Source organism: Melanotaenia boesemani, chromosome 2 (genome assembly GCF_017639745.1).
Source record: "Melanotaenia boesemani isolate fMelBoe1 chromosome 2, fMelBoe1.pri, whole genome shotgun sequence".
Classification (NCBI taxonomy): Eukaryota; Metazoa; Chordata; class Actinopteri; order Atheriniformes; family Melanotaeniidae; genus Melanotaenia; species Melanotaenia boesemani.
This window is the reverse complement of record NC_055683.1, coordinates 7,002,558-7,027,754: the sequence shown is the minus strand read 5'-3', so window position 1 is coordinate 7,027,754 and position 25,197 is coordinate 7,002,558. Positions and strand designations below refer to the sequence as shown.

At 41.3% G+C, this 25,197-nt stretch overlaps 1 protein-coding gene across 1 annotated transcript; it reads left to right on the top strand.

Moving 5' to 3' along the window:
• Positions 1-3,646: 3,646 nt before the first annotated feature.
• LOC121653939 (NACHT, LRR and PYD domains-containing protein 3-like) lies at positions 3,647-20,138 on the top strand. The gene is made up of 6 exons (XM_042007730.1): positions 3,647-3,695; positions 3,842-5,636; positions 9,879-10,052; positions 16,013-16,174; positions 18,436-18,485; positions 19,566-20,138. The coding sequence occupies exons 1-6, from the start codon at positions 3,659-3,661 to the stop codon at positions 20,087-20,089; spliced, it is 2,742 nt and encodes a 913-aa protein (XP_041863664.1). The 5' UTR covers positions 3,647-3,658; the 3' UTR covers positions 20,090-20,138.
• The last annotated feature ends 5,059 nt before the right edge of the window (positions 20,139-25,197 follow it).

The window sequence follows — 25,197 nt, the reverse complement described above, 5'->3', positions numbered from 1 at the left end:
AGACGATGTCTGAGCGCGCACAGGTTACATTCAGTCTGGTCACATCCTGACTGTTGTCTCATCCTCTGTGATCAGCTGATCACCTTCCTCTCCAGCATCAGGAGTCCTCTTCATGGTCTGTAGCTCTCCAGGGTCTGCATCCTGGTGGACTCCATCTCTGCTGCTTGCAGCGTCTCTTTCCTCAGCTGATCCGTCTTCTTCGTCTTGCAGACGTGCAGCGTTTGTGGGTGGAACTGATGTGTGTCCTAGAAGCTGTTTGTCCTGGATCACGTTTGGTTTTATTTAAAAACTAGTTAACATCGGATGCTTCCATTACATTTCACAATCTGAACCACTAAATCAGACCAGTTAACATCCCCTCAGATCTTTCATAGCACAGCAGAAAATTTCATACATTGATTCATATTTGTGTTTTTATGCATTCTTGTTTACTTGTTTATTTAAAATCATTCACTCTGTGATGTTTTGATATAAGATGATTAAATAAAAACTGATTTAACACAAACTGATGAACCCGTTTCTTTTCTCTCCCTCTGCCTGGAGTTTACCAGTGAGGTTAGCCAATGTGAATATAGTGACTTTAAAAAGCCAAATAAAGTTTATTCATTAACATTATTTACACAATAAAAACAACAGCAACAACAAAAACTCTCCTTCTTTCCTTTATGAAAATGCTGAGAGCAAACACACATGAAGGGAGATGGTGGTGAAAGTGATGTCCTTCCCTCACCGCTGTGACCCAGGCCATCTGACGGCTCTTTACTTCCTCAACCTGCCGTCCAAAGCCTCTTTTCCAAGTGGGAAACCAGAACAATCGAACGTTGTGTCCAACTTTTCTACAGTTTTGTCGTGTGACTTAGTACGGCATTCTTTCACACAACACGAGTGTCCAGTTTTATCAAAGACAAAGCTGCAGGCAAAGATGATGCACGATACTGAGTTTTTTACAACGAGTATCCAACCAAAATGCTGATTTTACCCACAATACACTGCAGCTATCCCGAGTGTTACGTCACACATTGCTGCAGTGCTGATGACCACACCGCCCCACCAAATAAAACCTTCTTATGTTTTTCATCATGGTCCACCAGGACCTCAGTTTCACATTCTGAAAAAATCTGCTTCTTCTCATTTTTTCCTTCCTGAACCATCATGGAAATGATGTGATAAATATTTATTACAGACGTTCACCTGACCTTTTATAGTCATTATAAGGGCGTGTCACGGCGCTCCCTCACACGCGCCGACGTTAGAGTTGATTCTGATTTATAGATAGAAACAGACGTGGGACGTGTGTGAGCACGCTTTGATAAATCTGAAAGTTTTTGTGCATCACATTTCCTTTTTTCCCGACATACACCGCCTGTAGTTTTCTTTGCTACACACAGTTTTATGAATGAGGCACCAGAAGAAGTTTGATGCAACAGACAACAAGGGGTTAAAGCCCCTCAGTGTCCCAGGTGAGGTTTTCAGAGGTCTTCTGCTTTCCAGGGGAGCCGAGCTCCCCGTAGCTCCCCGTAATTTCAACCATGGAAATATTTGACTTTTTCCTGCTGAACTTCGTCACACCTGCAGTTTGATGCTGGAACCGCTGATTGAACCACATTCATCTGCTGTTTGACACTAAACCCTCATTTTATTTCTGTCTTTATTCCAGTTTCCAGGAGATTACCAGTAAAGCTTCTCTGTAGAACTGGTCTCCGCTCTGATCTGAACACTTTCACCTTCTTTGAGTCAAACTGCTGCAGGAAGATTTTCAGTGAAACAGCTGAAATGAAAATTGATCCTAAATGTGGAAAAAAGCTTCAGTGTGAGCAGCTGTGATGGAGCAGATAATCCACCTGTAGAGGTGAAGATGATGAAGATGAGGAGTGGCTGACAGGAAGCAGGTTAACGGATCAGAACCTACAGTGTGTGATTCTGCAGCTCCTTCAGTCAGACTTTCCATCCAAACTGGAATCACTTCATTTTTCCTTCTTTAACTTCATCCTTTAGTTTCTGTTTCTGACAGAAAATGTCAAACTTTTTTTCCTGCTTCCTGTTTTAAATCTTCATCTGATTTAGTTTCACTTTCTGTTCATGGTAATAAAAGGAGGAGAAATGTTTCCTCTTTTGAGGCTGGTCTGCAGCTCCATCCCTCCATCTGGTGTCCTGATAGAAGTCCAGCAGCTGAAGGCAGCTTCCTCTTCCTCACTGCTGTCTGACTGCATCCATCTGACTCTGATATGAAGCAGAAACTCAGAGCCAATCAGAGGAGGAGCAGCAGATGATGGAAAGGAGGATTTCAGTTGATGTTCAGATGAATGATGTGTGTTTCCTCTGCAGGTGAAGGTAGAAAGTGTGTGTGAGCTGATGTGAATCCAGCATCATGGATCAGGACAGAGAGGAGGGAGTCCCTCCCTCTAAAACCACTCAGAGGTGAGATGTCCATCTCTAACTGTCCATGACTCTTCTCCATGTCTGAGATCACAACTCACATCACCAAACATCTGGATTCACAGGAACCAGCCTGGACCTGCACCTGAACCCAGCTGTGTCTCCATGAAGAGCGACGGGTCGATGGATCCTCCTCTTTATTTTAAATCAGAGCCACAGAGGTGAGCTGCTTGAAATTGTGGCATCAGTTTACTTTTATTCCATCTTGTGTTTCAACTTAATAATAATAATAATAATAATAATAATAATAATAATAAATAATGATAATAATAATAATAATAATAATAATAATAATAATAAAGGATATCTTCAGTATTTAAGGTGAAATATCCAGATGAAGCTCTAATAATAAACATGTGAGTTTTATTAAATATTTCTTGTGAGCTGAGAATAATCAGGAGGATTCTGTCTCAGTGCAGGAAACATAGAATCTCCATAATTCAACTTTCTCATCTGTGGAACGTAGAAGCAGACGAGAGTTTTTCCTCCTCTGGAAAAAGGAAACAGATTCTGGACGTTTTCCAGAAGTTCAGGAGATTCTCTGAACCTCAGTTACTAAGTGACCTGCAGTCAGTTTGGCTCCTCACAAACACACCAAACTTTTTCTTAGTGGAAAACTCCAACATCAAACACATTTATACTGGGAGCTGCCCAGTCTAACCAGTCTCATCCAAGCACACACTGGCTGTGGCTGCCTTGCTCCAGGGCACCTCAGCACAGAGCTTCATGAAGGTGTTGGTGAGAGCTTCCTAAAAGCTGAAAGCAGCTTCTCCATGTGACAGAATGTGATGTGATTCTTCCTGATTCCTCCACAGAGTGGACCAGCAGAGCTCAGAGCTTCCCAGTGGTCAGTCTGCCCAGCAGCATCAAACACAGCTGGACTCCATATTTATGGTCTGTACATGTACAACAACTACTTCTCCATCTCTTCTGTCCACATCATCTCCATGCTGACCTTTGTAGACCAGTGGATTGTCAGTGTGTCCAACATGGATCTGATGTTTGGCTCCATGATTTCAGTCTGATTGTGTCCTTCATATCGTTTCTCTTCCAGCTGCTGGAGGACAACATGATCACTTTCATGAAGAAGGAGCTGAAGAAGTTCCAGAAGCTTCTGAGTCCAGATTACCCAGAATGCTCCGTGTTGGAGGGTGAGGATGAGGAGCAGAGGAAGAGCAGCAGAGAAGCGTTAGTGAAGATCATAGTGGACTTCCTGAGGAGGATGAAGCAGGAGGAGCTGGCTGAGCGTCTGCAGAGCAGTAAGAGGATTTCTCTAAAGATTGAAGCTGCTGGATAAATGACACATTTACTGATGTCTCAACACATGAACATCACATATTCACATCCTCATTCCTCAGAGGCTTCAAATCTTTACTGACTCTTCTTATTTCTTCTTTTCTTTCAGAATATTTTGCTCCAGCTTGTCAACGTAAACTAAAATGTGGTCTGAAGAAGAAGTTCCAGTGTGTGTTTGAGGGGATTGCTAAAGCAGGAAACCCGACCCTTCTGAACCAGATCTACACAGAGCTCTACATCACAGAGGGAGGGACTGCAGAGGTCAATGACAAACATGAGGTCAGACAGATTGAAACAGCATCCAGGAAACCAGACAGACCAGAAACAAGCATCAGACAAGAAGACATCTTTAAACTCCCACCTGGAAGAGATGAACCAATCAGAACAGTGATGACAAAGGGAGTGGCTGGCATTGGGAAAACTGTCTTAACACAGAAGTTCACTCTGGACTGGGCTGAAGACAAAGCCCACCAGGACATCCAGTTGACATTTCCACTGACTTTCAGAGAGCTGAATGTGCTGAAAGAGAAAAAGTTCAGCTTGGTGGAACTTGTTCATCACTTCTTTACTGAAACCAAAGAAGCAGGAATCTGCAGCTTTGAAGAGTTCCAGGTTGTCTTCATCTTGGACGGTCTGGATGAGAGTCGACTTCCTCTGGACTTCCACAACAATGAGACCCTGACTGATGTTACAGAGTCCACCTCAGTGGATGTGCTGCTGACTAACCTCATCAGGGGGAAACTGCTTCCCTCTGCTCGCCTCTGGATAACCACACGACCTGCAGCAGCCAATCAGATCCCTCCTGACTGTGTTGGCATGGTGACAGAGATCAGAGGGTTCACTGACCCACAGAAGGAGGAGTACTTCAGGAAGAGGTTCAGAGATGAGGAGCAGGCCAGCAGGATCATCTCCCACATGAAGACATCACGAAGCCTCCACATCATGTGCCACATCCCAGTCTTCTGCTGGATCACTGCTACAGTTCTGGAGGATGTGCTGGAAACCAGAGAGGGAGGAGAGCTGCCCAAGACCCTGACTGAGATGTACATCCACTTCCTGGTGGTCCAGACCAAAGTCAAGAAGGTCAAGTATGATGGAGGAGCTGAGACAGATCCACACTGGAGTCCAGAGAGCAGGAAGATGATTGAGTCTCTGGGAAAACTGGCTTTTGATCAGCTGCAGAAAGGAAACCTGATCTTCTATGAATCAGACCTGACAGAGTGTGGCATCGATATCACAGCAGCCTCAGTTTACTCAGGAGTGTTCACACAGATCTTTAAAGAGGAGAGAGGACTGTACCAGGAGAAGGTGTTCAGCTTCGTCCATCTGAGTGTTCAGGAGTTTCTGGCTGCTCTTCATGTCCGTCTGACCTTCATCAAGTCTGGAGTCAACCTGATGGAAGATGATCATACAGATTCACCTTGGTCAATAATGAAACCAAATCTACTACGTCTCCATCAGAGAGCTGTGGACGAGGCCTTACAGAGTCCAAAAGGACATCTGGACTTGTTCCTCCGCTTCCTCCTGGGTCTTTCACTGCAGACCAATCAGAGTCTCCTACGAGGCCTGATGACACAGACAGGAAGTAGCTCACAGACCAATCAGAAAACAGTCCAGTACATCAAGAAGAAGATCAGTGAGAATGTGTCTGCAGAAAGAAGCATCAATCTGTTCCACTGTCTGAATGAACTGAATGATCGTTCTCTAGAGGAGGAGATCCATCAGTTCCTGAGATCAGGACGTCTCTCCACAGATGAACTGTCTCCTGCTCAGTGGTCAGCTCTGGCCTTCATCTCACTGTCATCAGAAGAAGATCTGGAGGTGTTTAACCTGCAGAAATACTCTCCTTCAGAGGAGGTTCTTCTGAGGCTGCTGCCAGTGGTCAAAGCCTCCAACAAAGCTCTGTAAGTACATATATAGCAGGATGTGGAGAAATTAAGTGTTGCTGGAAGTTAAAACTGAGACAGGTTTCTCTAAAGTTTGTTCCTGGGGACTTTAAAACATCTGTTCTTGGTGGTAATTATTTTAGTTTTGATCTGTTTTACAACTGTGAGATCTGATCGGGATCTGTAAGTTGGAGTATTTTATTGAATAATGAAACATAGATTTAACTTTACTTTGTTTATACTCTAGCTTGACACTGCTGCATGTTATCGTAGTTTTCTTTTCTGTTACTCTCCTTTTGTGACTGCATCACTTCTATCTTTTAATGAAACTGCTTGTTGCACATGCAAAGATATAAAAAAAACCAAAGAAATCAGATGGGTGTGTGTGTCTACATGCACTAAGATATCAGAGTATTAGGGATGAATGGAAGTGTGTTAATGTGATTTCTTACAACGAGATTGTCATATGCAGTGGAGGTGAGGACCCAAAATGCAGGCAGATCAGGCAAGAGGTAGAACGATGTAAGTAGGTAAAAGGTTTATTTCCAAAATAAACCCAGGAACAGAAAATCCACACATAACAGTGAGTTAACTACAAGGATGTGACAAAGACAACTGAAAACCACAGGGTATAAATGCAGAGTGAGTAATAAGGGGCAGATCAAATGAATGAGTAATCAGACTCAAGGTCAGGGGCGGCCAACATCGGTCCTCAAGAGCCACAATTCAGCAGGTTTTCCATGCATCCCTGCACCAACACACCTGACTCAAAATAAATGGATCCAACAGCCTATGAGCATTTGCACAATGACTCATCAGTTTGAGTCAGGTGTGTCAGTGCGGGGTGCATGGAAAACCTGCAGGACTATGGCTCTTGAGGACCTACATTGGACACCCCTGGACTAGATAAACTAACGAGCCAGGAAAAGAAAATACAGAGCACATGAGGGAAAACAGGAAAACTGAATTAAACATGATAAAAACAAAAACCTAAAGCATGAACATAACAGAAACTAAACATGGCAAAAACACAGAACTATAAACCAAGACCCAGGGGCCTCATTTATCAAGCTTGCGTAAGAACAAAAACCAGCGTACACCAAATATAGTCAACTTTTGGGATTTATGAATGTTCCTACCTCCACGATTACTTGTTCCCAGGTGTACGCACAAAATTTAGAAAAACGGGAAACGGCAACACCAACGGTACATAAAAAACATTTGCATTTGTGTACAATCTACTATTACCTTTCACACCACATTTTAGATATTAAAGCTGTTTGCAGAAATAAAGACCCATATTAGATATCTCTGAATTAAGGCTCAAGCCGTTCCACTAATACATTTCAGTTGCATCTAGTTGAGGCTAATTCAAGTGAGGCTTACATAGCCTGGCTATGTGGGAGGTCCTGAGGAACCACTGAGGAATGAGTGGATGGTGGAAAAGAGGAGCTGAAAAAAAAAAAAAAAAAAAAAAAAAAAAAAAAAGGAAAAGAGGAGCTGGCCGAGAGCTGTCATTATCTCAGCATCTGAACGAAGAATGCTGACGGAGATCAGTGATGTGCAGTGGGGTTCATGGCTGGGGAGGCACTGACTCCTCTGGAGTCAGATTTACGATTGTAACTGAAAAGAGCATCTTAATTCATTATTCATCCAACATAGTGCAAATATGCCCCCTTGAGGTGAGGTAGAGTACTGCCTGTCTCACCTGCTGACATTTCTCTGCACCTTATTGTACGATAAGCAGGAATAATTCACACACACATTAAAGACATACACGGAGTGTGGAGAGTCATGGTGTATAACAAATAACAAGCTCATTTTGGCGATACGCTGAGGAACAGAAACAGGCAAGCTTTATGCAACCCAGTTTATTTTGGATCACGCAGTCAGAGCTGACGCACAGCTTGCCACTGCTTTACCTGGGATTTCTGTCTGGAAGATGGACAGGACACCTTGTGCACCTGTTGGTTTTCTTTAGCTTCAGAAGCAGCAGTAGCAGAGTCAGTTAACAGTTAGCGAAACAATTAAACTTGTGCAGTGTGAATTGACCGTGCGTTCATGAATAACTTGTAAGTATTGAGATACCAGACAGATCGAGAGTTCTTTATTTTCTCATAATTATTGTAAATATAACATATATGCGATTCAATGTCTTTTCCAGTATTCTGTAAGCAGCTAATCATATCATTGTTAGCAGGATATTAGCATGTAGCTGTATGCTTATCTGCGGGCATATTTAGCAGTTATTGTCAATTGAGGAATTCATTGCTTCACATTAATATTCCGTACTGTTCAGATGTTCTGTAATAGTCATATTAATGATGTAGGTGTGACGGGAGAAAGTAGCTAATCGCCACAGCTATGTATATTTGAGTTAATATTGTGGATTCCTCCTCTTAATTTAGTCCTTCAAGGAACTGTGTAAAGCTTTCTTTAATTCGGTCTCAATATGTTCTGTTGCAGACCACACACACATACACCTCCAAGCTCAACTACTTCACGCTCATGTTCTGTGCCTCTATGTTGGTGAATAAAACAAGTTGAATGACATCTCTTCTCTGGACCCTGATTCTCTGACCGGGATCAAATTCCTATTGTTACCGCCTCAGCCAGCGTCACAGCTTAATGTGGAAGCCACAATGTCTGACCTGTATTTGATCGGGAAATCCTCAAATTTGGCAGTTTTCATGTAGAGTCATATTGAAAATGCATTTTTAACATTGATCAGTGGAAAATATTAATATTTATTTTATGTTCTTTTTTTTTTCTTTTTTATCTTCTGACTGAATGTCACTGCTGCTGATTTCACGGTCCTCAATTATGGTCTCCTCTTGTGTTATAAATCTGTTTACATAAAGTAGGCTAAAGTGTCTCTGTATATACTGGCCCTGTTCAATTTACTAATAACTCAATAATCAATATGCATAATCATTGTGATGATCAAGTGCGTGTGTGTGTGTGTGTGTGTGTGTGTGTGTGCACGTGTTTGTGTGTGTGTGTGTGACCTACATTAATTCTGCACTGCTACATTTCAACAGAAGAAATCTTAAAAGTCAAAGCGTACCTGGCAGCAGTACAAGTAGAACATATTTGAGAGTGGGAGGTATCGTTGAAGAAATATGTTTGTTTGAAACATGTTGAGCTGTAAATATGTTGCGCTGTAGATACCAAGACAACGTCAGAGTCCACTGCTACTGGTGGGGGTCTTCCCCCTGAAAACCAGTGGGGATGGTGGCCTGAATGTGCTTTAAATTAAGCGTGTGCCCTCTGAAGGGACATTAATCAAGGCCAAGTCATGGTAACCATAATGGAAGCCTGTTTCTATCTAGCTATACCTTTCTCCGTCCCTCTATCTCGCTCTATCTGTCCCTCTCTCTTTGTCTGTTGCACTCTTTAAATACCCTTGGCTGTTAGCCAACCAGATGCAGTGGAGGTCAGGTGTTCTACCAGGTGGAACATTCTTTTGGGAGTCTGTTTAAGATCTTTGAGACACAGCTAGACTAAGCTTGAACTTTAGCCTGCCCCTAAGCAGACTAGTTCTGGTGCGTCAGTTACCATGGTTACTCAGCAAGCATTCACATAAGCTACGTAGATGGAACGGAACTCTGGCTTAAATGGGCCAGACTTATCAAGATAAGCCTGGCTTTCCCTTGATCCAGCTTTGTGGAATACCCCCCAGTACTATAAACCAAGATCAAAATATAACAAACCAGAAACAGACAACATCAAACACAAGAACCAGGGATCATCACCATAAACCATGACACAGATGATTGTATAAAAGATATTAGATTATGCTGTCTATATGATAATTTTATTAATCGAATTAACTCTGGGAATCAGATCATGATCAGATTGTCGGTGTCCATGTAAACAGGCTCATTGTTGGTTTGACAGAGTTCCACCATTAAAAAGCTGATGATGTGCTGATGAATGCTAAACTCTCTTCCTCACTGATCTGATCTGAAGTCAGCCCCACCATCACCCTGATAGATTAGTTCTTCAGTTACATGATGTACTTTGTTGTGTGAATCAAATGTTCAGACTACCACTGATTCTCTGGAAATTCTCAGCCACCATGCTGAAACCTTGTTCACTCATGATGTCTTTGAGCATTAAAATCCACCACATGGACACAATAACAAGGTTAGAAACCTAATTTTCTCTACAGGTGGTCCTTCAGTCTGCATCCACCATGAGGGCTGATTATTTTGTCAAATATATTATTTGTGTTTTTCTCTGTAACTTTCTCTCCAGGCTGAGTGCGTGTGGTCTCTCAGACAGAAGCTGTGGACCTCTGTCCTCAGTCCTCAGCTCCCAGTCCTCCAGTCTGACAGAACTGGACCTGAGTAACAATGACCTGCAGGACTCAGGACTGAAGAAGCTGTGTGGTGGACTGAAGAGTCCAGACTGCAAACTGGAAACTCTCAGGTCAGCAATTCATCAATGGCGACAATCTGACAATTGCAGGTTCATTTCCAGCGATGGACAGAACTTTCTATCGTGTTTTCTTTCATTTTCAAACAATCATTGCAAACTTCAGAAACTTTTAGAGAAAGAATGGAACAAAAATAAAATGGAAAATGGGGGAAATTTCATGTTTCTGTTTTCATTCTTTTCTAAGTTCTCATGTACACCTGTTTGATTGTGTGACTTTGTATTGTATCTGTTATATGGCAAATCATTGCATGTCAATAATAATTTAAATTTAACTAAACCCATTAAATATCTTACAAGCTCGTTTTAAATTCCAAGCAAAGTACTGTATGTCCTAATGGAAGACTTATCTTTCAGGCAAAATTAAGCTGATTTTAAATACTGTTGATACACATATTTCAGCACATTTGATCAATAGTTTATGTAACCCACATTGATAATTATTAAATATTATTCAATTATAAAATAAATGCCATCCATCCATTCATTTTCTGCCGCTTATCCGGAGTTGGGTTGTGGGGGCAGTTGTCTAAGCAGGGAAACTCAGACTTCCCTCTCCCAGGCCACATTCACCAGCTCATCTAGGGGGATCCTGAGGCATTCCCAGGCCAGATGAGAGATGTAGTCCGTCCAACGTGTCCTGGGTCTTCCCCAAGACCTCCTTCCTGTGGGACATGCCCGGAACACCTCTTCAGGGAGGTGTCCAGGAGGCATCCTGACCAGATGCCTGAGCCACCTCATCTGGCTCCTCTCTATGCAGAGGAGTAGGAACTCTACTTCGACCCCCTCCTGGATCACCGAGCTTCTCATGCTATCTCTACAGGAGAGCCTGGCCACTCTGCAGAGAAAACTCATTTTGGCCTCTTGTATTTGCAATCTTGTTCTTTCGGTCACTCCCCACAGCTTGTGACCATAGGTGAGGGTAGGAATGTAGATTGACCTTTAAATCATGAGCTTTGCCTTTTGGCTCAGTTCCTTCTTTACTACGACAGACTGATGCAGAGTCCACATCACTGCAGACGCCGCACCGATTCACCTGTCGATCTCTTGCTCCATCCAGCCTTGGCTGAGTCCAACCCTCACTGAAACTATTCTGATTTACTGTCGGTAAAGTGGACCAAGCTCTGACACCAGTCGTACAGGGACCGGACAGCTTATGCAAGGTGGTATGGCACTCCTAACCCCCACAATACCCCCCACAAGAGTTCCTGTGGGACGCCTTCTCCAAGTTCACAAAGCACATGTAGACTGGTTGAGCAAATTCAAATGCCCCCTCCAAGACCCCGAAGAGGCTGTAGAGCTGGTCCACTGTTCCATGTCCGGGACAAAAACCACACTGCTACTCCTCAATCTGAGATTTGACTATCCGATGAACCTTTCTCTCCAGCACCCCTGAACCTCATTCACCCCCCCCCAGGGCCCTGCCACAGAGGAGCTTTTTAACCACCTCAGCGACCTCAGCCTCAGAGATGGGAGAGTCAACGCCAGGGTCCCCAGAGTCTGCTTCCTCATCGGAAGACTTGCTGGTGGGATTGAGGTCTTCAAAGTTTTCCCTCCACCGCCTCACAACATCACGAGTCAAGGTCAGCAGCCCCCATCCCTACAGTACACAATGGTGATGGAGCGCTGCTTTCCCTTCCTGAGCCACCGGATGGTGGACCAGAATCTCCTCGAAGCCATCCGGAAGCCATTCTCTACGGCCTCTCCAAACTCTTCCCATGTCCGAGTTTTTGCCTTAGTGACCGAAGCCGCATTCTGCTTAGCCTACCGTCACCCACCAGCTGTCCCACAGGCCAAGAAGGCTCGATAGGACTACTTCTTCAGCTTGACGGCATCCCTTACTGCCGGTGTCCACCAACGAGTTTGAGGATTACCAATCCAGGTGGAGAGGGAGGAGTGAATGATGTGGATAATGAGAGGTGCCAGTAAGGATGCAGACGCCTTGACAAGGATAGTTGAGAGAGGGTCTAATCGAGAGGTAGATAATTTGGATTTTCTTTTTAATTCAGAGATGGCAGAGACAGTGCGAAGAGTGAATGTAGAAAGGGAGAGGGAAGGAGGCAGAAGGGGAAATATTGATGGTGGATTGTAGGAGATCTGTTGAAAACTTATGACCTTTTGACATTTAAAGTTCCTCTTTGATGCTTCTAAGAAATGGCTCACCACCCACACAGGTCTGTAAAAGACAGGATGTGGCGGGTGCTGACATACAACATAAGGACATAGTGTTGGATGCTGTGTTCCCACATTTCAGTCACCGCTGTATTTCTCCATTTGATGTATTTGCATAACTGATGTGGCTGTTTTGCATAATCTGCTTAATAAAAAGGCAGAGTTGGGGTGGAGACTTTGGAGTTGACAGCAAATGCTCTCACTCCCCATTGCAATGCCAAAAAGCTCTCGTGTCTTGTTTTAGTAAGGAAAAACCCTGACAAGATCTTTAGAACGAGCTGTTGATAAATATTCTGGATTGGAGGTGAAGAATGAAATCAAGCTGTTACAGAATGCAGAGGAGGCTATGTGTGGGGGAAGGAAGTCAAGTGGTTGGGTGATAGTTTTAAGGACAGAAAATAGAGCCTTGGTGTCGCTTTCATTGAGATTGATTAAACTGGCATAGTAGGTAGGTGGATGGTCATTGCCCACGTGAGCATCTTCACTCATGGGGGGGCCATGTCACCCTTTTGTGCTGAGCCTGACCGGGCCCCATGGGTAAAGGCCCAGCCAACAAGTGCTCACCTCCATGCCCCACCTCCAGACCAGGCTCCAGAGGGGGTCCCGGTGCCCCATGTCCGGGCAGGAGAAACCTGGATCCATGGATTGTTGTCATCATAGGGGTGGTTTAAATAAGCTTGGATGCTGTTGATATTCATATTTCAGCACATTTGATATACTGTATATGTATAATAATATTCATACAGTGCATCCGGAAAGTATTCACAGAGTTTAACTTTTTACATGTTTTGTTATGTTACCGCCTTATTCCAAAATAGAATAAATTAAATTTTGTCCTAAAATTCTACACGTAATACCCCATATTGACAATGTGAAAACTTTTTTTTTTTTTTAAGATAGTTTTGCAAATTATTTTAAAAATAAATCACTAAGAAATCACATGGACATAAGTATTCACAGACTTTACTCATTGATTTGTTGATGTACCTTTGGCAGCAATTACAGCCTCAGGTCTTTTTGAATATGATGCCACAAGCCTGTCACACCTATCATTGGGGAGTTTTGCCCAATCCTCTTTACAGCACCACTCAAGTTTCACCAGGTTTGATGGAAAGTGTTGGTACACAGCCATTTTCAGATTTCTCCAGAGATGTTCTATCGGATTCAAGTCTGGGCACTTGGCTGGGCCACTTGGCTGGGCTTGGTTTGTGCTCTATCATGCACTGTCAATTGTGGGTCACTTTGCCATGGGATTCAATAGGGAAGTAACCCCAAACTTTTGAATGGTAGTGTATAGAGACAGGTGTGTTCATTCCAAATCATGCTCAATCAACTGAATTTACTACAGTTGGACTCCCTTTAAGGTATAGGAACATTTAGGAACATTTCAAGGATGATCAGTTCAAACAGGATGCACCTGAACTCACTTTTGAGCTGCAAGCAAAGGCTGTGAATATTTATGTACATGTGATTTCTTAGTGTTTTATTTTTAATAAAATGAAAACAATCTCTAAAAAAAAAACTTTTCACACTGTCATTATGTGGGGTATTATGTGTAGAATTTTGAACACATTTATTCCATTCTGGAATAAGGCTGTAACACAGCAAAATGTGAAAAAGTGAAGCGTTGTGAATATTTTCTGGATGCACTGTATATATACAATATTTACAATGTGAATGATAGCGTAAAATTTAAACCTTGTTAAAGTGACATGAGTAAATGTTTTTCAGCAGAAGGTAGGATACTGGCCAGTGTCACTACAGGATAGAGTTCGTAGTTTTGACAGCCTGAGGGAAGAAGCGCCTCCTGTTTTCTTTAATGAGCCTTAGGCAGGATCTCAGACCTACTAAACCAGGCCCCCAGGTACAGGCTGTGCAAAGAGGCCCCTGAAAAAATCTAGCACCTCTCAGCAGGGTGCAAGATACTGGTAGGCAAAGAATACATGGAACCCAATAACCAAGTAGCCGACACAGTATACAAAACATCTGTGCAGAATATGGACTGGAGACCACTAAGTAACAATGGGAAACACCTCCCAAAGTTGTGGAGAATGAGAGGGCCAAGATCCTGTAGGCCTTCCAGATACAGACTGACAAAATGCTGGTGGCCAACCGACCAGACATTGTGATCATGGATAAGCAGCAAAGGAAAGCCGTAGTGATGGATATGGCCATTCCAAACGATAGAAATATTGGGAAAAAAAGAGCATGACAAACTGGACAAATACCAAGGACTCAAGGAAGAGCTGGAGAAAGCCTGAATGGTGAAGCCAACAGTAGTACCAGTGGTCGTCGGAGCACTGGGGGGCCATGTCCCCAACACTGGATAAGTGGCTCCAACAGATACAAAAAAAGTAATTAGTCAGCCACCAATTGTGCAGGTTCTCCCACTAAAAAAGATGAGAGAAGCCTGTAAATTACATAGGTATACCTCAACTATGAGACACAAAATGAAAAAAAAAAATCGAGAAAATCACATTGTCTGATTTTTAATAAATTTCTTGGTAAATTCCTCAGTAAAATAAGGTCACCTACAAACAAGCAAGATTCCTGGCTCTCACAGACCTGTAACTTCTTCTTTAAGAGGCTCCTCTGTCCTCCACTCATTACCTGTATTAATGGCACCTGTTTGAACTTGTTATAAAAGACACCTGTCCACAAAACAGTCAGACTCCAAACTCCACTATGGCCAAGACCAAAGAGCTGTCAAAGGACACCTGAAACAAAATGGTAGACCTGCACCAGGCTGGGAAGACTACATCTGCAATAAGTAAGCAGCTTAGTGTGAAGAAATTAACTGTGGGAGGAATTATTAGAAAATGGAGGACATACAAGACCACTGATAATCTCCTTTGATCTGGGGTTCCACGCAAGATCTCACCCTGTTGGGTCAAAATGATCATGAGCCAGTCTCCAGATCTCAACCCCATAGAAAATCTATGTAGAGAGCTGAAAGTCTGTGTTGCCCAGCAACAGCCCCAAAACATCATTGCTCTAGAGGAGATCTGCATGGAGGAATGGGCCAAAATACCAGCAACAGTGTGTGAAAATCTTGAAAAGACTTATCAAAAATGTTTGACCTCTGTCATTGCCAACCAAAGATATATAACAAAGTATTAAGATAAACGTTTGTTATTGACCAAATACTTATTTTCCACCATAATTTGTAAATAAATTAATTAAAAATCAGACAATGTGATTTTCTGGATTTTTTTCTCTCATTTTGTCTCTCATAGTTGAGATATACATATGGTGGAAATTACATGCCTCTCTTATCTTTTTAAGTGGGAGAACTTGCACAATTGGTGGCTGACTAAATACTTTTTTGCCCCGCTGTACCTGGAGAAACATCAGATATCTCCACCCAGAAAAAAATCAATCCTAGAAACAGCTAAGATACTTAATAGGACTCTGAAGCTCCCAGGTCAACTCTGTTCTCATCCACAATAAAATAATTTCAAGTTCATATTTGTTTCATGTGTTTAATCAGAATAAGTAGAGTTAGCAGAACAGCCTGTCTCTAACTCCACCAGGCTGAATGAAGGAAGATTGATGCTATTATAAAGATAAAAACCTGAAAACATGATTGGTGGATTTCTGTAGAAACCTGGAAATTTGACATTTGTCACATACTCATTCATGAAATCATAAACTTGGACGGAATGAAGACACAAAGCCAATAATGTGAGACAGGTCCAGTTTCTCTGAACATCTGATGACGTTCAGCTTTAGTTTCACAGCAGTTCTCTCAGAGTTTCTGTCATACGTGTTGTTTTCTGCAGCCTGTCAGGATGTCTGATCACAGAGGAAGGCTGTGCTTCTCTGGCCTCAGCTCTGACCTCCAACCCCTCCCATCTGAGAGAGCTGGACCTGAGATACAACCATCCAGGAGACTCAGGAGTGAAGCTGCTGATGGCTGCACTGAAGGATCCACACAGACTCAGGTATGGAGAGGCTGCTGCAGCCACACAATGTCTGATAGAGGAGGAAGATCTGCAGACATTTTCTTTGTCCTTCACTCAGTCCTGCTTCATGCTGGATATGAGTGTTATATGAACCATCACACATGTAGGAGACTTTTTCCTTTGCTTACAGCAGATATGTGAGTAGAAGAGTCTCCAAGGAGAACATCTGCAGGAACAACAGTGATAACTGTCTGTTGCTCAGAGTTTCTTCAGTCTGGAAACATCTCTGCAGGTTAAAGGGACATTCTGTCATAGAAACATCTTTTCTGTCCTCTGACCCTGGATCAGACACAGAGATGCTCCAGGAAATGTTAGCTTAGCTTAGCTTAGCACAGATATTTATAAAAGCATGTGAACAGTCACGTTCTTGTAAAGTTCTCTTTAGAAATCAGTCCATGTGGAAATGTGCACGTGTTGATCAGACCTGTATTCCTACCTCTGTATAGATACATTTAAACACATGATGGATGAAAAGCTTCCCATGAATGATGATGCTCAGTGATTCTCCCACTTACTGGAGGCTCCTGATGCTGAATCACAGCAACAGACCCACAACATGAATTTAGATGACACACATATAGAGCAGGAAGTATTCTGGTCCCTGAAGACTCGTTCCCTCTAGATTCTTTCATTCATGTAGTCTTCTGTTGGTGCCGCTGCTCCGTGCAACGTCACACATGAGTGTCGTTGCAGTTTTTATCAGTTTCCTTCAATTAGCTGCACACAGCTGATCACAATGATGGAGACAGTCAGTGGAGCCCCTCCCCCTGATCTGATCTGAAAAGAGGAGTTAGACAGGAAAACACAAGTTCTTTACTTCTTCATGCTCCTGAAGTCTGGCTTAGTGTTTGATGATCTGGACTCATAATGAGGACATGAATGAAAATGACTGAGAGAGTCACTGGATTTCTGTCCAGACTTTGTCACTTTACACTCAATATTCACTCAGCAGTCACATGACTTAAATGTTGGTTGTTTTAGCAGAAAATGCAGCGTCATGCTAAAGATTTCAGACCTGCCGGTGGACTGGATTCCTGTGGGACTGGATCAGGAGTCTTCCTGTATCAGTGCTGCTGATCAGTGGTGTAAATAGATGATAAGGACCTACTGGAGCCACTAGGAGGCGGAGTAGAGCCCTACTGTCCCGTAGGATTGGACTGATAACCACTGATAATGCTGCTTCAGTCATGTGATAACGGCTGGATCGGGTGCTGGAGGAGGTGATGGAGATGGCAGTGTGTGTGTGTGTGTTGTGATGAAGATGATGATGTTACATCAGGTTTCCTGGTTAACGTGAAAGGACTCAGTATGTTCACAGCTGATGTTGAGGAAAGATGAGACAGACTTTCCTGAATCCTGTCACATCCTGTATTTCAGCAGCTGCAGCTCCATGTCTGACCACCAGAGGCAGTCTAACCTCTCCTCTTCACTCAGGACTTTAGAGCTTTGATGATCCCATGCTGCTGATTCAGTAATTACTAATTCAATCATCCATCAGATGATCAATCAGCTTCAATAACAGTGTAGATGTTGGAGTCAGTAGAAGCTGGTGATGTGGCTGCACTTCAAACTGGAAATGAATCAGCAGACTGGATCAGATGTGGAAGAAGTGTGGTGAGTTGATGCTGCTGATCCCTCTGATTTGTTCCTGCTTTAGAAAGAGATGTGTTTGTGTCCACACAGCAGCAGGATCTGCAGGAATAATGTGAGGGAACAAATCCTCAGTGTGATGATGAAGCAGCTGTTAGTGGTCAGTAGGAAACAAGCCGTCACAACTCCAAACACACACATCATGGCCTCAAACAGAGTCTCTGACAGTCATTTAGCTTCATGTGCAGGAAAAGAAGCACTTTAACATTTCCCAGCTGAGTCACAACAAAGAATCTGAGCCAATCTGCTCTGCAGAGGAGATTATTGTCAGAAGCTGATCAATAAGACTTCAGGGCAGAGAGAAGATGCAGCTCTTGGTTAGATCAGGAGTTTCTGCAGAGTTCTTCATCTGTGAAGAGATGAAAAGGAGAAGATGGTTGAAAGAAGGAACTGGGACTTCCACAAAGCAGTTTTCTTGGTGTGGGTGTGGACCAATCAGCTTCCTGATTCTGCTCCTTCTAGTCTGGAGATGCTCCAATCAGGTGGACGTGTCCAGATGTTGGACTGTTCCTTTCTCAGTGTAGAACAAAGTGTGTATGAGAGCCATGTAATGTCCATGTTAGCATGCTCTGACCCCCTCCTCCTTTCAGGGTGGAGCCTGCTGGAGAACCATGGTTGAGACCAGGAGGTCTGAGGAAGTGTAAGTGTGTTTTTCATTGGATTCATCATATTCAACTATTGCCCCTCTGGCATTACAGTCAGAAGGCAACTGAGTTTTTGTCGTCTCAATGTGTCAAGCTGTGGTGAAGAATAAAGGAGACACACACACTGAGCTTCTTACAGGAAGGTTTATTCTTCCACAGAAATCAGGTATCGTTAACTATTTGACAGATGGCCATCAGTTACATTTACAACCCGGCCATAATATCTCTTTAGGATAATCTGAGTTTCCGAACATGTCATTGAATGAACATGTTTCCAGAAAAGTTACTTGAACACAATAATACTAATTAATTACATCACTAATTTTAAATTGCTCTTAAATGTTGCCTTTAACTGTCTACACAAAACAATTGACACATTTTTTTAACCTTAAGATAACTCCTATTAAAACTACAAGAAATAGATTTTAAACATAAGCACTGAAAACCATTTTATTGCCTGCTTTGTTTCCCTTTATTGGTGCCTTTCTCGGTTTTCCTCATGCAACCATACACTCACTCATTCACATATAATATGTAATTTCTGGTTTGGTATCAACCAAGAAGACACTTTTAACTCTGACATCACAATATATCATATTGCATGAACAACTTTCGATAGGTTCCAAGTGAATTAAGTTTAAAAGTGATTCCACTAGTTTTTTCAGTTTTGGGATAGCTAACCACACACACTACTCTACATTATTCAAATCATTATTCATTAGCATTAGCTTGCAGACTATCTTAATAGCTGTGTTCTCATAAATCTCTTCTTCTATCAAACCGCTTCTTTGGCAAACAGGTAATGTTAATGAACATTTACCGAACTATGGTGAAGAATAGAGGAAACACACGGCTGGCATTAGCTTCTTAAAGGAAGGTTTATTCTTACTCTGTGACCTGTTCTACTCTTTACCACCAGCACGATTAGCGTCCCCTAGTGGCTGGATGTAGAATAGTGCTGCAGTAACTGAGATTGCAGTAATCAATGTCACTGTCCCATTACTCATTCATCAGTCAGCATCAAAGTGTCAATAGATCAGTAACTGCAGCTGGATTGTGTTTGTTCTCTCCATCAGATTCCTGTCCACTCACCATCCACATGAACACAGTGAACAGACACCTGAAACTGTCTGACAACAACAGGAAGGTGACACATGTGGATGAGCTTCAGTCATATCCTGATCATCCAGATAGATTTAACTGTCCTCAGCTGCTGTGTGAAAATGTTCTGACTGGTCGCTGCTACTGGGAGGTCGAGTGGAGAGGAAACGTTTCTATATCAGTGAGTTACAGAGAAATCAGAAGGAGAGGAAACTGTTGGTTTGGATATAATGATCAGTCCTGGAGTCTGAGCTGCTCTGTTGATGGATGTTACTCTGTCTGGCACAAAGACAGAGAAACACGCATCTCCTCCTCCTCCTCCTCCTCTGTCTCTAACAGAGTAGCAGTGTATGTGGACTGTCCTGCTGGCTCTCTGTCCTTCTACAGAGTCTCCTCTGACTCACTGATCCACCTCCACACCTTCATCACCACATTCACTCATCCTCTCAATGCTGGATTTGGATTCAGGTTTCCTGGTTCCTGGGTGTGTGTGTGTTGAGTGTAAAGAGTGTGATGGTAGCAGAGAAACTCTGACTGGTGAACAGATAGTTCAGTCTGTACATGTCTGTCTCTTTCACTCAGAAACATCTTTTCAGATTCATGGATTCAATCAGTTTGTGTGTGAAACTCTTCTAAATGATTCCTTGGAAACTTCTTCCTCTTCCAGTCCTTTAAAGATGGAAGCTGTGCTTCTTCCAGGATCCACATGTTGTTTCCAGTCAAAGCTTCACACTGAATATCAGGATGTTGTGTTCACTTCATGTCAGCTGCAGTTAGTTCCACTTCATGATGCTGGAAATGAAAATCCTCCCAGTGTTTCACTCTTAGTTTGTTTGCTTCATTCTGTCTTTATTTGGACTTTCTCACATTTTCACATGTTGAATTAAAGATTCATTTTCACATCACAAATTTCATGTTTTGCTTCATTTAAATTTTCAGATGTAAATTTTCTGTTTATGTTCGTTCAAATTATTTTAGAGTTTTTGAGAAAATATTTGATGTTTAATGAAACATAAATGATGTATTTTCTCTTTCATCATTAAAAAATTCTCTGTTGTCACTCGTCCTGAATCTTTTTTCTTAATGATGATGAGGATGGTGATGATGAAGAGTAAGATAAATAAACCAGGCTGTTTAGTTTTTATAATAAAGAACAAATATAAAGCTGTTCTAACTTGTAGAACAATGAAACCAGAAGTAAAATATAAGAAGAATAAAAATAAATGAAGCACCATAATGAGAACATGCTAGAACAATTATTATTGTAAAATATTAGAGGAAAATAGAAGCAACATAAAAGAGATTAGGAAAATATTAAATGTTATTAACTATGGGTCTAAGGAAACATCATTTTCTGATTATTTTACTGAAAATTGTAAAAAAAAAAAAAACGAGCAACATAAACACAAGCAGCAGCTTTAATGAGTTCTTTGTGACCGTTGGACCAAAGCTGCAGAGAAATGAATGAAAGTGGTGCCTGAAGATGATGATGAAGAAACAATAGCAGGAAACGTTAGCTCCGTATTTACATGTAAAGTCCAAGGAAATGAGATAATAAATATAGTAAGTAAATGCAGAAAGAAGACACCAGCAGACTGGAATGAAAGTGACATTGTAATACTCACAAAGGTTATTCTGGGAATTTCTAAACTGTTAACACACATCTGCAGTTTATCCTTTCATACAGGAACATTTCCAGTAAAATGAAAATAGAAAAAGTTTTACCGTCGTTCAGGAGACAAACACCAGTTTACAAACTACAGCCCGTTTCATGGCTTTCACAGTTTTCTAAAATCCTGGAAAAGTTCTTTATAAAAAGACTGGATAACTTTATTGACAAACTAATATGTGATCAGACTGTCAGTTCGGATTTAGAAGCAACAGATCAGCATCTCTGGTGATGACGCATTTAATAGAGGAAATTACTAACTGTATAGATCAGAAACTCTCTGCAGCAGGTTATTTATTGACCTCAGAAAGCCTTCCACACTATTGATCATGGTGTTTGATGAATAAATTGGAGCGGTGTGGGCTACGAGGGCTTGTGCTGACATGGATTCAGAGCTGTTTAACTAAGAGGCAGCAGTATGTGATGATTGGTGAACACAATCACATTGTTTGGACCTTGTTTGTGGAGTCCCCCAGGGGTCCGTGTTGGGCCCAAAGCTCTTTATTCTCTACATAAATGATATGTGGAAAGTCTCAGATACATGAAACTAATCCTGTTTGCAGATGATAGCAGTATTTTATGTCCTGGAGAAGACTTGCAGCAGGTTCTGGAACAATCCCACAGGAAATGAAGGAAGTAAAAAAATGGTTTGATAGAAATAAATTAGCAGTGAATTGAAATAAAACAAAGATGATGTTTTTTGGAAGCTGTGGTACAGATGCTGGGAGACAAGTGAAAATAGAGGATGTAATAAGTGAAAGGGTTTATGATTATAAATTTCTTGCTGTGATTTATCAACTACAGAAAATGCTGGAAGTCACATATTAAGTTTGTTCAGACAAAAATAGCAAGAAATACTGCAGTTCTGACCAAATCTAAATGTTTCTCGGATCAAAAATCACTTTATATTCTGTAGGGGAGAGTGGGGTCATTTGTGCCAAGGGGCAAATAGTGCCCCCCTGTTATCTAGAAAACCATGGAAGAAATTGGTCATGTGACCACATATTTTTCAAGCGGCATCCATTTCACTCAATCTCCAAAGAAGGGAGACACATGGCTTGAGAGAGTAAAATTTTTACAACCTCTACCGCTGTGGCGTTCTAGCTGTCTTTATAACAGCCATCAATCACTGAACCGGTGTGTGCGCGGTTCGCTAACCCGGAAGTGCATCGCTCACTACTTCCGGTTACCCATAGGTGTCATGAAATGCCGTGAACTGGCTTTTGAGTTGGCACAAAGAAATAACATGGACATGCCTGCCAGCTGGACCAGAGACAAACAAGCAGGTTAGATCAAGTATAGGCTACTGGATCGTTATTTGGAGTGGATAGCTTCAACTTAGCCAAAGCTGAATGTAAATTACAATGTGCTGATAAACTTTGAACCTTTTCTAGACTTGATGGATTCAATGCCTTTAAAGTACGCTACCATTTGGCATGTGGCGTTCCTGAAGCAGCCTATCTGTCTGCTGGTGACTGTCATTGTGAAGTTTGCAGGTAAAACATCCAAATCCTATAACTATGTTGGATTGGTGGAGAACGTTGAAGGTGACGAGATCAGAGCAAAGTTTCTGAAGCAAAGTTGTAAGAGGTCTGTTGATGGAAAGCCCATCTTCACATTTAGAGAGGATGATGAAGGAGTCATCCCTAGAGGTGATGTTCTCAAGAAACTACCTACACCACAAAACCTTAGTGGTACTGTTACGGCCCAAGCCGTTTTGGATTCGTTGTCGCTCCTGTCACTCCATGACGTCATGCGGATGGGGAGGGACTGTCGCTCAAACCCTCTGGGATTGGCTGCCGAGACTTCAATCCAATGGACGCCGACGTGATGACGACTTGCCTCCCTCCTACTTCGCTGATTGGCGGCTGCGTCAACTCCACAGCGGCTATTCATCTCATTTCAAGTAGAAATGAGAATGGAGTAGACATGTGGAGAATAAAATATAAATGTGAAAAAAGTAGGAATGTGGAGAATAATGTAGAAATGGAGAATGAAGTAGACATGTGGAGAATAAAGTAGAAACTTGGAGAATAAAGTAGAAATGTGGAAAATAAAGTGGAAATGTAGATAATAAAGTAGAAATGTGGATAATAAATTAGAAAAGTCAAGAATGAAGTAGAAATGGAGAAAAAAGTAGACAGGTGGAGAATAAAGTTGAAATGTGGAGAATAAATTAGAAAAGTTAAGAATAAAGTAGAAATGGAGAATAAAGTAGACATGTGGAAAATAAAGTAGAAATGAGACTAAAGTAGAAATGTTGACAATAAAGTAGAAATGTAGAGAATAAGGTGGAAATGTGAAAAATAAAGTAGAAATGTGGGGAATAACGTAGAAATGTGAATAAAGTAGAAATGTAGAAAAAAAAGTAGAAATGTGGAGAATAAAGTTGAAATGTGAATGAAGTAGAAATGTGGAGAATAAAGTAGACGTGTGGAGAAAAAAGTTGAAATGTGAATGAAGTAGAAATGTGGAGAATAAAGTAGAAATTTGGAGAATAAAGTTGAAATGTGAATAAAGTAGAAATGTGGAGAATAAAGTAGACGTGTGGAGAATAAAGTTGAAATGTGAATGAAGTAGAAATGTGGAGAATAAAGTAGAAATTTGGAGAATAAAGTTGAAATGTGAATAAAGTAGAAATGTGGAGAATAAAGTGGAAATGTAGAGAATAAAGTAGAAATGTGGATAATAAATTAGAAAAGTTAAGAATGAAGTAGAAATGGAGAAAAAAGTAGACAGGTGGAGAATAAAGTTGATATGTGGAGGATAAAGTAGAAGTGTGGAGAATAAAGTAGAAATGTGGAGAATAAAGTAGAAATGGAGAATAAAGTAGAACTGTGGAGAATAAAGTAGAAATGTTGAGAATAAAGTAGAAATGTGGAGGATAAAGTAGTAATGTGGAGAATAAAGTAGAAATGTGAATAAAGTAAAAATGTGGAGAATAAAGTAGAAATGTGTAGAATATAGTAGACATGTGGAAAATAAAGTAGAAATGTGGAGAATAAAGTAGAAATGAGAATAAAGTAGAAATGTGGAGAATAAAGTAGAAATGTTGAGAACAAATTTGAAATGTGGAGGATAAAGTAGAAATGTGGAGAATAAAGTAGAAATGTGAATAAAGTAGAAATGTGGAGAATAAAGTAGAAAGGTGTACAATATAGTAGAAATGTGGAGAATAAAGTAGAAAGGTGTACAATATAGTAGAAATGTAGAGAATAAAGTAGAAATGTGAATAAAGTAAAAGAAATAAAGACAGAGGACGACCACATGCCAGATACAACGTGTTTGAGCAGCTTCTTGATGTGAAAGTGAGCCACGGTTGAGTTTTATTAAAGCCTCATCGTATCTCTTTATTGTGATTCTTCACGTTGTGAACAGGTTTAAACTGTGGAAATGACATGAACTATATCAGGTATCGTTAGCTAAACACACACCATTGTTTCTAACTTCATTAGCTATCGAAGATTACCTTAAGTCAACCTCACGTAACTTGTTTATGATATTTTTGATAGTATCATAAGCAGCAAGACTGGACCTTGTAAAATGTGGATCTTCGTGATGGACTTTCTTGGAGGTCGGGGTTTACCAGAAGAAGCTCTGGCACTAATGGAGGAGCAGAAGGTGTGTTATGGCAGCTTGGTAACTGCCTTGTATACTGGCTAACCAGGTATATTCATTTTACCTTCTTTCAGGAAAGTGTATCCAAAATAATTAAGATTATTATTTTAGCCATCTCAAATTTAAAGTCCATACTTTTTAAGAATCTCCAGATTATTTAAATATTATTTTCAGCCACATATCTTGATATTGGAAAGTCCTGATTTAAGACTTTAATTTTATGATAATAGTCATCATCATCATCATCATCTTTATTTGTCAGACTCAAGGTCCATAAAAAGAAACATCAAACAAACACAACAACAACAATAACAGTTATA

What these genes read in the sequence shown, in the direction of transcription:
- LOC121653939 (XM_042007730.1), top strand. Translation starts at nt 3,659, where the DNA reads ATGAAGCAGGAGGAGCTGGCTGAGCGTCTGCAGAGCA. An exon ending in TGCAAACTGGAAACTCTCAG is followed by an intron (nt 10,053 to 16,012) that starts GTCAGCAATTCA and finishes TGTTTTCTGCAG; the next exon opens with CCTGTCAGGATGTCTGATCA. An exon ending in ACCAGGAGGTCTGAGGAAGT is followed by an intron (nt 18,486 to 19,565) that starts GTAAGTGTGTTT and finishes TCTCTCCATCAG; the next exon opens with ATTCCTGTCCACTCACCATC.